Source organism: Oncorhynchus kisutch, linkage group LG11 (genome assembly GCF_002021735.2).
Source record: "Oncorhynchus kisutch isolate 150728-3 linkage group LG11, Okis_V2, whole genome shotgun sequence".
Lineage (NCBI taxonomy): Eukaryota > Metazoa > Chordata > Actinopteri > Salmoniformes > Salmonidae > Oncorhynchus > Oncorhynchus kisutch.
The window spans coordinates 62,434,473-62,450,213 of NC_034184.2; the positions used below are offsets into that span (position 1 = coordinate 62,434,473).

The 15,741-nt window shown below is 43.5% G+C and overlaps 1 protein-coding gene across 1 annotated transcript; it reads left to right on the top strand.

Moving 5' to 3' along the window:
- LOC109899442 (C-C chemokine receptor type 9) lies at window positions 1-3,851 on the top strand. Its single transcript, XM_020494686.2, has 3 exons — window positions 1-89; window positions 305-351; window positions 2,217-3,851. Exons 2-3 carry the CDS (start codon window positions 310-312, stop codon window positions 3,276-3,278), a joined length of 1,104 nt encoding a protein of 367 aa, XP_020350275.1. The 5' UTR covers window positions 1-89; window positions 305-309; the 3' UTR covers window positions 3,279-3,851.
- The last annotated feature ends 11,890 nt before the right edge of the window (window positions 3,852-15,741 follow it).

Sequence of the window (15,741 nt, forward strand, 5' to 3'; positions counted from 1 at the left end):
TGGTGACGATGAGACGTGTAGCAATATTCGTCAAGGGCTTGAGGAAAGCATTGTTATCTAGTTGGCTCGTAGCACTCATCACAGACGGGGTACGTTCTTGTAACATTGTCTTTGTTATCAACTTTTTAGTGAGTTTAATGTGGGATGTTCTTTCATAGTACTGGAAAGTACTATGTAAACATTTGACGGTGATAAATTATGACATGATCAAGTTCTGAAGTGTATGTATGCAGTAAAAAAAAATATATCACATTAGGTTATTTGGGGACTAAACTATAAAAAAATGTTTTCCTTCTTCTGACAGGCAAAATGGAGTCACCATCATTCACAATATTTCCAACGTCTGAAACAGTAAGTATTATCTCAATCTAATTGCTTGTATTTACAACTATAAAGCCATGCTATAAAATGAGTTAGAGAGCAACATCAAATCAGCAGAGAATGGATTCAATCCAAATGTGTTTAATTGTAGCCAAGAGTATCTAGTGCAGAGATCTCCAACAGCCTGCCCATGAGTAGCTCGCCAAACAATTCTTAAGGTACCTGCAATTTAGAAGTGTTCCACCTCAAACGGTCATTAAATCTCACACCTATCAGACACCAAAAGCTCCCAGTTACGCTACTATCTAATCAACACAACCTTGACATTATCCTACCCCATGGTTAGCCACTATTGGCTTAAAAAGCCAAACCTAACACAATATCTGCCAATTCATTTCCAGGAATATTCCAGGAATATTACACGCAGAGTGTTTGTCAACACTCTGCGTGTAACCATGTGATTAACTTCTTGTGGGTTGACTGAAATTGTTTCACCAAAACCGTCACAATTAAAATGTCAACTGCAAAGTAGGCTTAGCTGGCAGAAGTGTATCAGGAGTAAGTATGTCACGTGTATCTATTATTTGCTAACTCTGCCATGAAATGAGCAGCAGCAGTACAGAACCATCACTAGACCGGCACATTCTTCACTGGCTAGATGCACAATTAGAGGAGAATTCAACAACAACAAAAAATCTAAATCTGTTAGTTTTCTTCCAGATCAAAAACAAAAAAAAGTATTCTGCTGTGATTTAACCATTGACATGGACTCAGAACATCCAATTGTGTTGTTTCTATATGAACAATTGTAATTGAGAGTGAAAAACAAACAAATCTAAACCAGAAAATAACATAATATATAAAACAGAATTTGAGGGGACCCTTTTATAGGGTCCCCTAGAGTTGTTTATTAACTATTACTTTACCAGGTATATTGGCAGAAAACAGTGCACTACTTTCTCTTCTACAGTAGGATGTGGGGAAGAGTTTTAGGGGAGAAGAGAAAGACGTGCCTATTTGAAAGCTAGAAAAAATTAGTTGCACGTGACCAGTTTCATAATTTTTTTTCTTTAAGTAGCTCTCATGTCAGAAAAGGCCGGAGACCCCTGATCTAGTGTTTGTCTTTTTGAACTCCCATACAAAGACCACATAAAGTTTCACATCAACATTAATGTGGTCGGAGAGGAACAGCATTTTATTTTCAACTCACCACTTTTAGTAGCCAAGATTCAGATCAGGATTTGGATCAGACTGGAAGGGTTGTTTATGATGTTTGTAGCAACGTTTTTGTAGTCTGTGTTCGTGCAAGTGTACAACAACTCTTGTAGCAAACATTTCTAACACACACGCAAACATCAGCATCAAATATCTACGGTGCGCACAAAAGAACTGGCCCCCCCCCCATATTTATCTCCTTCGTAGATCTGTGTCGGAGGCGACAACAAGTGTTGTTGACGTGCATCGTGAACCTGAGCCCCTATCTGTAGCCCCCCTGGAGCGTTAAGCCACCCCATCTCACACAGAAGGAAGTGGTGCAGCGGTGTGGTTTCTCCTGTTGAGAGACAGTGAGACACAACACCTGCTTCTGAGAGCAACCACAGCAGCATTGGCTTTAGGCAGAACGTCACTACCACCAGGTCTTGATGTCACCGTGCTGTGCTCCGCTAAACGCACTATGTTATGAAACACTGTAGTGTAGGCAGACGGTTTAAGGGAACAGGCAGCTAGCTAGTCAACCATTGCAGACAGGAAGTCATGAAACAAAAATGCTCAAACTACATTTAAATCTGTTGGTCTTAAACCGTTATGAAAGACACCGTGACAAAATAAATGATTAAGGACACCTGTTGCACAAATTCAAAGTAAAAGTCTCAGAATGCTTGTTTGTATTACAGGGATCTGGAGATTACACAGAGGACTATGAGGGAGGCTATACTGAGACCCCAGGGGGAATGTGTGATAAGTCCTGGGTGAGGGAGTTCCGGGGTCTCTACGAACCCCCTCTGTTCTGGCTCATCTTCTCCCTGGGCGCCGTGGGCAACCTGATGGTGGTCTTCATCTTTACCATGGTACGCCACCGCCTCAAGACTATGACAGATGTGTACCTACTCAACCTGGCTGTGGCTGATCTCCTCTTCCTGGGTACACTGCCCTTCTGGGCTGCTGATGCCACCAGGGGCTGGGTGTTTGGCCTGGGCCTCTGTAAGATCCTCTCGGCCGTCTACAAAATCAACTTCTTCAGCAGCATGCTGTTGCTCACCTGTATCAGTGTGGACCGCTATGTGGCAATCGTCCAGGTCACCAAGGCTCACAACCTGAAGAACAAGAGGCTGTTTGTCAGCAAGCTGGTCTGCCTGGCTGTCTGGATCATCTCAGGCCTCCTGGCTCTGCCCGAGTTCATTTTCGCCCAGGTGAAGCCTGACCACAGGGGCAATTCCTTCTGTGTCCTGGTCTACCCCAACAACCTCTTCAACCGCACCAAGATCCTGGTGCTGGCTCTGCAGGTCTGTGTGGGCTTCTGCCTGCCTCTGCTGGTCATGGTTCTATGCTACTCGGTCATCATTCGCACCCTGCTGCAGGCCAAAAGCTTTGAGAAGCACAAGGCACTGAGAGTCATCTTCGCCGTGGTGGCTGTGTTTGTCCTCTCCCAGCTACCGTACAACGGGCTACTCGTGGTTGATGCCACGCAGGCCGCCAACACCACCATCAAGGACTGTGCCATTTCGGGCCATTTCGATGTCGCCGGGCAGATTGCGAAGAGCCTTGCATACACCCATGCTTGCATTAATCCCTTCCTGTATGTGTTCATTGGCGTTCGCTTCCGGAAGGATCTGCTGAGGTTGCTGAGGCAGTACACCTGTGGCCTGAACCAGAGAGGCCTCAATAAGATGCAGGCCGTCCCCAAACGCCCCTCCGTCATGTCCGACACCGAGACCACCCCTGCCCTCTCCTTGTAACCCCGCCTCCCTGATACCACTCCCCCCCCCTCCCCATCTTGGCGTTACCACACCTACCCACACATTAAACATCACCTCAGACCATACTGTTGGGTTGAATCCTAGCTAAAGATCTGTGTGCGTATTTCAAATTTCTCATTGACATCCATACATTTAAACGTGTAAAGGTTAATACCAGGGGTCTCAAAGTTAGGCTTCAGCCCCCTGGGATTGCCTCTGACTTTATCATTACTTCCATATGATATCATAGGCTGCTAAGGACCGCACATTTCCAGGGGAGCGACAAACCCAGCTGCATCCTGATTACATTGGTATTTTGCCAGTATAGAAATTCAATGTTGTTTACATATACCCTGTGCAGACAGTCAACATACAATACATCCAAAGCATACAGTTCTCTAGGTCCTTGTATAAAAGTGTACATTACTGTATATAAATTGTGTCAATGAGTATTGTTACCTTGACTGTGTTACTGTTTTCTGTATTTGTAGAGTAGGTGCTGCTGCAAAATGATTGGCATTATAATTGTGAAAGGTATCCATTAAAACTGAAATAAAATGATTGTCCTCTGTTGTTTGTCAAAGTGAGAACAGTCAAATCATTATCTTGAAAACCAACACCAGTTAGAATACCTCACTTAGTCCTTTCTTCAAAATGTGTCACAATAATGAGACTCACACACACTCTCTTTTACGAAGGTCAATACGATTGAAATAGGCAGCGCAAAGGCCACATGAATAAATGCTACCGTTTTGAGACACGAGCGACGTTCACTTCTTATTTTTCACTTGGTGTGAGAATACGGCGCACTGTTTTCAATGGTGTAACGTACGTTCTGTGGTGGGAAAACAGACTAAGTGTGGCTTGTTGCGTCCACAACGCTTTCACTATGACTACGGCCTATGACTTGCTCTTAGTTGGCTGAGCAAGCACAATTGACAATCTGATTCCCCATTGAAAAGCAGTTGTACCACATGTTGGTATGGGTATGACTAGGCATTTTCAACGTTAGTGGTGAAGTTTGCCCACCTCATTCATACTGGTATGAGAAATGTTTACTCATTCACCTCTGAAAACCGTTGAGTCAGCACCATTGGTTCAGACAGGGTGAAAGTATCCTCGGCTCCAGGCTTCGCTCACATTGTGAGGTGAAAGTCTGTGGCAGAGGGTGAAAATGGCATGCCGTGAAGTATACTGAAAAACCCCTCTCCGCTGCTTGTTGTTGACCTGAATTTGAGTTTGAAATCTAATTGCAATTAATCTAATTGCAATTTTACACATTCCACTTGCTTTGGTTTTAGTCACCATTTGTAGCATCAAAACGCTTGTCTTTGAAGATTACCAGCATACTGTAGATTACATAAATACATACACGTGGTGTGTCTCTCCACTCATTATTGAGCCGATATTCTCAAACCCAACAGGTTGAAAAGAGGCATGAGATCGTCACAATCCGAACCAGTCATAGGCAGTATAGACACAGACACCCCGTCTGATCCGATACAGGCAGACACTTTCGGGAGTGTTTTTCTACAGTTGGCCATGCTACTGAAAACATGGGAACCTCAAAGGTCAGTAATGGGGGGCAGTTGCTGGCAAAGCCCTCTTATCTCTTCACTCCTCAGTGCAATTGGAGACGGTGAGATGGTGAAGCATTGTGAGCTTTACTGTAGGCTGTTTCATAACTCCCCCTTGATGCACTCAAACCACCGCTATCAAAGCATAAGTCTGAAATCAGACTGAATAGCAAATAGACTGAGATTGACTGAAGCTGGGGTTGACAGAGGCATGCCATGGCGTTCCATTTACCAGACCAAGCTAAAACATGCATTTACATTTTAAAATGACAACTGAGTGTGGCAGGCAGTGCGTGTGTTTTTCATGTAACGATGAGATAGTTAAGTTGCGCTGCAAAGGTGGATTCTCGATTAGATATAGACGTTTTTCACGAGAGCTAGGAAGGTCAACAAATTTGTGATGAGAAACTTTTCATCGTTTACTCACTTGTCAAGCTGCTCTGCTTGAAGCTCACTATGCCTCAGACTGAGGGTAGAAAAAAAGCATGGTACGTTTTTGAGGTTAGTGAGGTCGGCCATGCACCCCTGTACCTGTTCAATTCAGGTGAGACCACAGACGCACACTTTCATGTCTCTTTTGTTTTGTCTGCTCATTGCACGACAGGAAGTCATCTGTCAACTGGCTTCCTGTATCCTTGTATAGTACTACTGCAATACTACAGACACTAGATCCCTGTACAAAAGCTACACTACAGACAGCTAGGCCTCCATAGGGAGACCAGCCAAGTAACAGTTTTCTCTCAGCTTCTCCTCCACCTACTCCAAAGTGCCTTACTTCACTTTATTTAACTGCCATCCATGTGGATGTGGCCTTGAAATGGTCATGAGTTACCTTAAGTTGTTACTTTGTAAAAAGGTCATGTATAGCATTTCCCACACTCTCCTGACTGACTTACCACCAATGACCAGTCACCCCACTTCCAATTTCCTGCAGGGGTGGGCCTTCCTTCACTGAAACACCTACTTCCAATCTAATTGACTGACCTACAAATAATATTGAGTAGTTATTTATGATGCAAGGATTTGTAGATCAGTCAATCTTGCACTGTGTACCCAGTGAACACAGACAGACACTGATGTCTTTTTTTGGTTCTTGATTTCAACTTCCACGGATGTTGATTTTTGGTCCTAGATGTCTTTGTTTGGTTCAGATTTGGTCTGTTTGGTTCAGATTTGGTTTGTTTCAGATTTGGTTACCTTGAAGTGGCCCAAACGGATTTGGTCAGGACCGGCCTTTATTTGGTCCAAACATTGGCGCCTATGATTGATTCTGAACCAATCATAGACATCTATGCCCAATCATAGAAGTTTCACACGCGTGGACAGCACAGTAGAGCACAGCAGAGTACAATAAAGTACATTATAGTACAGTATATTACAATAAAGTAGAGCACAGAAGAGTACAATAAAGTACATTATAGTACAGTATATTACAATAAAGTAGAGCACAGAAGAGTACAGTACAGTAAAGTAAAAACAAGTATAGTACAGTAGAGTACAGCACAGTATCATTTACTGTATTGTACCCAACTTTATTATAATGTATTCTACTGAACTAAACTGTACTCTACTGAATAAAATTATGCTGTCTTGTACTGTACCGTACTATAATGTACTCTACTGTACTAAACTGTGCCGTACTGTTCAAACTTGTGAAACATAGACTTGACTTCTATGATTTGTTCAGATTTGGTCTGATCCGGACCGGACCAAATGTGTAATTGTCTGGGAGCAGAACTCATTAGAATAACACCCAACATGCTTTGCAAATGTTTGTTTTTAGATTTACATTTACATTTGGTGATTCAGCAGACAGGCACTCTTACGCAGAGCGACTTGCAGTCTGTGCGTTAAACTAAGCTAGATTTAAAAACATAAAATAAAAAAAATAAAAATGTGCTGATTACAACAGGTGCAGTAGACCTTACAATGCAGTTTTAAGAAAAATAAGTGTCAAGTAAAAAATAGATGACATTTTGTAAAAATAATTTACAAAATTATAAAGAGCAGCAGTAATAAACAGTGGTGAGGTTATATACAGGGGGGTACCGGTACAGAGTCAATGTGCGGGGGCACCGGCTAGTTGAGATAATTTAGATAATATGTAGGTAGAGTTAAAGTGACTATGCATTGATAATAAACAGAGAGTAGCAGCAGCGTAAAAGGGGGGACAATGTAAATAGTCTGGGTAGCCATTTGATTAGCTGTTCAGAAGTCTTATGGCTTGGGGGTAGAAGGTGTTTTAAGAAGCCTTTTGGACCTAGACTTGGCTTGCAGTAGCTGAGAGAACAGTCTATGACTAGAGGGGCTGGAGTCTGACAATTTTTAGGGCCTTCCCTCTGACACCGCCTGGTATAGAGGTCCTGGATGGCAGAAATCTTGGCCCCTGTGATGTACTGGGCCATACGCACTACACTCTGTAGTGTCTTGCGGTCGGAGGCCAAGCAGTTGCCATACCAGGCGGTGATGCTCTTGATGGTGCAGCTGTAGAACTTTTTGAGGATCTGAGGGCCCATGCCAAATCTTTTCAGTGTGCTGAGGGGGAATAGGCGTTGTCGTGCCCTCTTCACGACTGTCTTGGTGTGTTTGGACCATTCTAGTTGATGTAGACACCAAGGAACCTGAAGCTCTCAACCTGCTCCACTGCAGCCCCGTCGATGAGAATGGGGGTGTGCTCGGTCCTCCTTTTCCTGTAGTCCACAATCATCTCCTTTGTCTTGGTCATGTTGAGGGAGAGGTTGTTGTTCTGGCACCACACGGCCAGGTCTCATCGTTGTCGGTGATCAGGCCTACCACTCTTGTGGCGGATGTGTTGTTACCTACCCTTACCACTTGGGGCCGGCCCGTCAGGAAGTCCAGGATACAGTTGCAGAGGGAGGTGTTTAGTCCCAGGGTCCTTAGCTTAGTGATGAGCTTTGAGGGCACTATGGTGTTCAACGCTGAGCTGCAGTCAATGAATAGCATTCTCACATAGGTGTTCCTTTTGTCCAGGTGGTAAAGGGCAGTGTGGCGTGCAATAGATATTGCATCATCTGTGGATCTGTTGGGGGCGGTATGCAAATTGGAGTGGGTCTTGGGTTTCTGGGATAATGGTGTTGATGTGAGCCATGACCAGCCTTTCAAAGCACTTCATGGCTACAGATGTGAGTGCTACGGGTCGGTAGTCATTTAGGCAGGTTACCTTAGTGCTCTTGGGCATAGGGACTATGGTGGTCTGCTTGAAACATGTCGGTACTACAGACTCAGTCAGGGACAGGTTGTCAGTGAAGACACTTGCCAGTTAGTCAGCGCATGCTCGGAGTACACGTCCTGGTAATCCATCTGGCCCTGCGGCCTTGTGAATGTTGACCTGTTTAAAGGTCTTACTCACATCGGCGACGGAGAGCGTGATCACACAGTCGTCCGGAACAGCTGATGCTCTCATGCATGTTTCAGTGTTACTTGCCTCGAGGCGAGCATAGAAGTAATTCATCAATCCAGAGAAAGCGTTTCCACTGTTCCAGAGTCCAATGGCTGAGAGCTTTACATCACTCCAGCCGACGCTTGGCATTGTGCATGGTGATCTTAGATTTGTGTGCGTCTGCTCGACCGTGGAAACCCATTTCAGAGGCAGTTTGGAACTCGGTAGTGAGTTTTGAAACCGAGGACAGACGATTGTTACAAGCTACACACTTCAGAACTTGGCTGTCCCGTTCTCTGAGCTTGTGGGGTCTTAGCAGCTGAGCCGTGGTCGCTCCTACAGGTTTCTACTTCACAATAACAGCACTTACAGTTGACCAGGGAAGCTCTAGCAGGGCAGAAATTTGACAAACTGACTTGTTAGAAAGGTGGCATCCTATGACGGTGCCACACTGAAAGTCACTGAGCTCTTCAGTAGGGCCATTCTACTGCCAATGTTTGTCTTTGGAAACGGGTGTGACTGAAATAGCCGAATCCACTAATTTAAATGGGTGTCCACATACTTTTGTACAGTGCATTCAGAAATTTTGCAGACCCTTTCCCTTTTTCCACATGTTGTGACGTTGCAGCCTTATTCTAAAATTGTACACATAATACCCAATAATGACAAGCAAACACAGGTTTTTAGAAATATTTGCAAATGTATAAAAAATAAAAAACACAAATACCATATTTACATAAGTATTCAGACCCTTTGCTATGAGACTCAAAATTACATTGATCATCCTTGAGTTGTTTCTTCAACTTGATTGTAGTCCACCTGTGGTAAATTCCAATGATTGGACATTTGGAATGGCACACACCAGTCTATATCAAGGTCCAACAGTGAAAGTGTATGTCAGAGCAAAAACCAAGCCATGAGGTTGAAGGAATTGTCCGTAGAGCTCTGAGACAGGATTGTGTCAAAGCACAGATCTGGGGAAGACTACCAGCATTGAAGGGCCCCGAGAATACAGTGGCTTTCATCATTCTTAAATGGAAGAAGTTTGGAACCACCAAGACTATTCCTAGAGTTGGCCGCCTGGGAGGGAGGTGACCAAGAACTCAATGGTCACTCAGACAGAGCTCTAGAGTTCCTCTGTGGAGAACTTTCCAGAAGGACAACCATCCCTGCAGCACTCCACCAATCAGGCCTTTATGGTAGAGTGGCCAAACAGAAACCACTTATTAAAAGGCACGTGAAAGCCCGCCTGGAGTTTGCCAAAAGCCCCCTAAAGGACTCTCAGATAAAACAAGATTCTCTGGTCTGGTGAAACCAAGATTGAATTATTTGGCCTGAATGCCAAGCATCATGTCTGGAGGAAACCTGGCACCATCCCTACGGTGAAGCATGGTGGTGTCTGCATCATGCTGTGGGGATTTTTTTCAGTGGCAGGAACTGGGAGAGTAGTCAGGATTGAGAGAAAGATAAACGGGGCAAAGTAATGGGAGATCCTTGATGCAATCCTGCCCCAGACTGCTCAGGACCTCAGACTGGGCCAAAGGTTCACCTTCCAACAGGACAATGACGCTAAGCACACAGCCAAGACAATGCAGGAGTGGCTTCAGGACAAGTCTCTGAATGTCCTTGAGTGGCCCAGCCAGAGCCCGGACTTGAACCCGATTAAACATCTCTGGAGACACCTGAAAATAGCTGTGCAGCGACGCTCCCCTTCCAACCTGACAGAGCTTGAGAGGATGTGAGAATACGGAGAAGAATGGGAGAAACTCCCCAAATACAGGTGTGCCAAGCTTGAGAAGACTCTAGGCTGTAATCTCGGCCAAAGGTGCGTCAACAAAGTACTGAGTAAAGGGTCTGAATACTTATGTAAATGTGTTTTTTTTTTTGTGTTTTTTGTTTAATCATTATGGGATATTGTGCGTAGATTGACGAAGGGAAAAAACGATTTAATCCATTTTAGAACAAGGCTGTAACGTAACACAATGTGGAAAAAGTCAAGGAATCTGAATACTTTCCGAATGCACTGTATAGTGTACTTTTGTATATATAGTGTACTTGAAAGTCCATTCTAAAGTGTAGAGTTATTTTTACTTGTGTTTTTTCCCCCCAGAAACTATCCTCATCGTATCATCCCGTTTCATCCTGAATCGTCAATTGAGAAAGACCTTGTTCATAATATTCTCCACTGCAAAGCTTTCACTACCACACTTGCAAACCTTTCAATATTTTCCAGTTAATAATTCAAGTTCACAAGTAATCTGCTTCACAAATGCTCCACTTCTACTTTATTGTTCACTTGAATTCTTCACCTCAGAACTTTGAGAAGAACATCCGGGGGCATGAGGGCCCCCATTCATTCTGTGTGAAAAGAAAATTACTATATCTGCCACAAGATGGCGAACTAGCTTTACCAAGTGTCACTCTGACGTTAGTCTGTGGTGTTAATGTTATTGGTAAATTAACGCCATCTAGTGGCAATGAAGAGGACAGCCGGATTCCTCTTTCGTCAAGTCGTCTTGAGAAATGAAGGCTTATTTTGCATTGACTGATAGACTGTCTTGCAATAAGACAGTCAGTGAATAACAAACTTTGCCAAAAGACAGGGTGATTGATCTGACATTTTATTCACTCTGTATAATGTTATGGCAATTAACACAGGGGAGAAGAAAAACAGTTAAAAAGGATTGTGGTGGGATGTGACTCACAACTGGAACAACACCTGTGTCCTAAGACCACCATTCCATCTTTCTTCTCCAAGGGATTTAGGTGTGTGTGTGTGTGTGTGTGTGTGTCTGTGATAGATTGTACAAGAGCAACGGTGTGTGTGTGTGTGTGTGTGTGTGTGTGTGTGTGTGTGTGTGTGTGTGTGTGTGTGTGTGTGTGTGTGTGTGTGTGTGTGTGTGTGTGTGTGTGTGTATATGAGAAACAGCGAAACAGCGAAAGGCCTCTGAGTTATGGGCCTAGTAGAATGGGAGAGTCCAGGTTGGGATGTGTTGACCCCTTTGGCCTGGCTGCATTCTGGCACCAGAGAGGATTTGGTACTGTGAGACTGAGGGACCATGGCTCATGTATCAACAATGACAATGGCCTGCGACACACACGGGATCCTATTCTAAGATCTCAAAATACGTTGTGACAAATGCACTGTGTTGCAAAAGTTTGGGGACTGACTTACAGGTTAATACAATTCAAAAACGTTCTCTGTGAGTTCAAGCTATCCAGAAGGCAATACAAGTATTTTTTTTATTAAAGGCAAATAAAAGATAGGACCATTTATTCTAAGCTAACATTGATCTCCATAACACATAACACTCTCTTAAAAAAATGAAAAGTTTCATAGCAATTTATCCACACCCCAAACAGGGACTCTGTTATCCTTCTCCATCTCTCCCTCAGTTAATATTTCACTTCAGACTCCCAGGCCGACAGAAAGAGAGACGTTTCCATTTCATGTCCGTCCTTTCCAGGGCTGTGTGTTACCTGTATGGTGATAAGTGTGTGACTGACTGGGAGTGTCATTTGTCACTGTCCAACTCTGAGTGACAGTCACAGATTGACGATGGTGATGATGGGAAGAGCCTGTGTGTTGTTCTGGCGCCACACACTCTAAACACCCAGCCACAATACACAGTTGTAGGGCTATGGGGAAAATACACAAGCATGCACACACACACACACACACACACACACACACACATATTCCTCCATTTCAGAACTTGGCAGTGTATGACATTTTTTTTGTGTGTGCAAATCCAGCGACAATCCAACATATTGCACACAGGCAAAGCCAGAGCAATATCAAATAGATAATTCCTTTGATTTTATTCTAAAGTGGTTTCATGTTAAAACGTAAGGGATTTCCAGTTGTAAAACTGTCTCATCTGTTTTTTGCTTTGGGTCCTTAATGTATGATTCTCATGTTGTGAAAAAATAGCATGTACAGAACAATCTTTAAAAAGGAACAAATGACAAAATAACCTCAGCAAATTCTCCAGTGTTAAATCATCACTGACCGTGTTAAATTTAACACTGGGCCAGTGTTTATACGGGACCACACACTTCTTTCTGATTGTTAAAATAACACTGTACTTAGTGCTGACTCAGTTACACTTTATCAGGGTTAGGGAATTAACACTTTCAGTTTTATGCAATAAAACCTTATTGTATTTTTAACACTAAGACGTATATATACAGTGCATTCAAGTATTCAGACCCCTTGACTTTTTCCACATTTTGTTACGAAACAAGCTTATTCTAAAATGTATAAAATTGTTTTTTTCCCCCACTCATCAATATATACTATATACACAATACCCCATAATGACAAAGCATAAACTGGTTTTTAGAAATTGTTGCAAATTTATTTAAAAAAATATCAAACCGAAATATCACATTTACATAAGTATTCAGACCCTTACCTCAGTACTTTGTGAAGCACCTTTGGCAGCGATTACAGCCTCAGGTCTTCTTGGGTATGATGCAACTCTGTCACATGTCCTGTGGTTACATTTGCTTCTCTCTGGCAGCTGGTTGTGATTCCCTGCAGACCATTACACAGGAGTATAATTTTTGAGACTGTCACATAGCTGAAAAGAGAGAACAGTAACTTATTAGTTCAGGTTCATGTTTTGTCTACTGATACTATATTCTCATCTACTGCTCATATACATACAGTGCCTTGCGAAAGTATTCGGCCCCCTTGAACTTTGCGACCTTTTGCCACATTTCAGGCTTCAAACATAAAGATATAAAACTGTATTTTTTTGTGAAGAATCAACAACAAGTGGGACACAATCGTGAAGTGGAACGACATTTATTGGATATTTCAAACTTTCTTAACAAATCAAAAACTGAAAAATTGGGCGTGCAAAATTATTCAGCCCCTTTACTTTCAGTGCAGCAAACTCTCTCCAGAAGTTCAGTGAGGATCTCTGAATGATCCAATGTTGACCTAAATGACTAATGATGATAAATACAATCCACCTGTGTGTAATCAAGTCTCCGTATAAATGCACCTGCACTGTGATAGTCTCAGAGGTCCGTTAAAAGCGCAGAGAGCATCATGAAGAACAAGGAACACACCAGGCAGGTCCGAGATACTGTTGTGAAGAAGTTTAAAGCCGGATTTGGATACAAAAAGATTTCCCAAGCTTTAAACATCCCAAGGAGCACTGTGCAAGCGATAATATTGAAATGGAAGGAGTATCAGACCACTGCAAATCTACCAAGACTTGGCCGTCCCTCTAAACTTTCAGCTCATACAAGGAGAAGACTGATCAGAGATGCAGCCAAGAGGCCCATGATCACTCTGGATGAACTGCAGAGATCTACAGCTGAGGTGGGAGACTCTGTCCATAGGACAACAATCAGTCGTATATTGCACAAATCTGGCCTTTATGGAAGAGTGGCAAGAAGAAAGCCATTTCTTAAAGATATCCATAAAAAGTGTTGTTTAAAGTTTGCCACAAGCCACCTGGCAGACACACCAAACATGTGGAAGAAGGTGCTCTGGTCAGATGAAACCAAAATGGAACTTTTTGGCAACAATGCAAAATGTTATGTTTGGCGTAAAAGCAACACAGCTCATCACCCTGAACACCCTATCCCCACTGTCAAACATGGTGGTGGCAGCATCATGGTTTGGGCCTGCATTTCTTCAGCAGGGACAGGGAAGATGGTTAAAATTGATGGGAAGATGGATGGAGCCAAATACAGGACCATTCTGGAAGAAAACCTGATGGAGTCTGCAAAAGACCTGAGACATACCCCAAGCGACATACAGCTGTAATCGCAGCAAAAGGTGGCGCTACAAAGTATTAACTTAAGGGGGCTGAATAATTTTGCACGCCCAATTTTTCAGTTTTTGATTTGTTAAAAAAGTTTGAAATATCCAATAAATGTCGTTCCACTTCATGATTGTGTCCCACTTGTTGTTGATTCTTCACAAAAAAATACAGTTTTATATCTTTATGTTTGAAGCCTGAAATGTGGCAAAAGGTCGCAAAGTTCAAGGGGGCCGAATACTTTCACAAGGCACTGTATATAATACTGGATGAAATAATGATGTAGTGCCTCCCGGGTGGCGCAGTGGTCTAGGGCACTGCATCGCAGTGCTAGCTGTGCCACCAGAGACTCGACCGGGAGGTCCGTGGGGCGACGCACAATTGGCCTAGCGTCGTCCTGGTTAGGGAGGGTTTGGCCGGTAGGGATATCCTTGTCTCATCGCGCACTAGCGACTCCTGTGGCGGGCCAGGTAGGGATGCGTGCAGTGCACGCTAACCAGGTTGCCAGGTGCACGGTGTTTCCTCCGACGCATTGGTGCAGCCGGCTTCCGGGTTGGATGCGCGCTGTGTTAAGAAGCAGTGCGGCTTGGTTGGGTTGTGTTTCGGAGGACACATGGCTTTCGACCTCCGTCTCTCCCGAGCCCGTAAGGGAGTTGTAGCGATGAGACAAGATAGTAACTACTAACAATTGGATACCACGAAATTGGGGAGAAAAGGGGGTAAAACTTTTTTTAAATATAAATAAATAAATAAATAATAATGATGTAGTAATAACTGCTTACTGTACCTCCACTGATCTCCACAGTGACCTGCTCAAAGGGTTCCAGGACTCTGCACGCCTCCTCCACCACCTCCCATTCCTCTTGGGTCAGAGCATCAACAGGTGCATTGACAATAACCAGGGTAGAGATGATGGAGTCCTTTGACACAAGATACCGCTTCAACATAGAAAATGTTGAATTCCACCTTGTAGTGCAGTCTTGTTTAGGCCTCAGCTCAGGCATCGCCATCTGGCGTTGTGTAGACTTTAGTTTTTCAGCATCTACTGTGCTCTTGTGGAAGTATTCCACAGCTGCTTTCACTTTGTCCACAGTGGGCTTCATCAAATTCAGAGGATCTCTTACAATCACCTTGAGTGTGTGAGCAAGACATGGATGATGGGTCCATTTAAAAATGTTCATGCTTTGGTTACGTTAGCTGCATTGTCACTAACACAACAGACCACTTTTCCATCTACTTGCCATTCTTTGGCCACTCTCAATAGTTCCTCTGCCAAGTTCTCTGAGGTGTGTCTGTTGCTGAACTCAGTGCAGTCCAGAAGACAGCTTTTTAATGTGATTTTTGAAAGGGTTTTCCTACTTGGAATTGTGTACATTGAATTTAGATTATTGCTATAATTTCCAAAACCTCTGTCCTCCAAAATCGAAAATGGTTGGAAATTGGTGGCAATCATTTTAGCCAATGCAATATCAATTTGGCCTTGTTTTGTTACAGACATAGATTTTCGCATAAACTGGTCCATAGAAGACTGTGTTGCTGTGGGTCGCAGAGTAGGCCTACTTGACTGAGTGGATACATCTCCACGTGTGAAGGTGCTGGCTCCACCACTATCACTAGCAGGCCCGCTAGTTTCTCGAAGCTCCGCTACAGCTAGCTTCACAGTTGGGTGCACAGTTCGCATATGCCGGTGTCGGTTGTGCGTA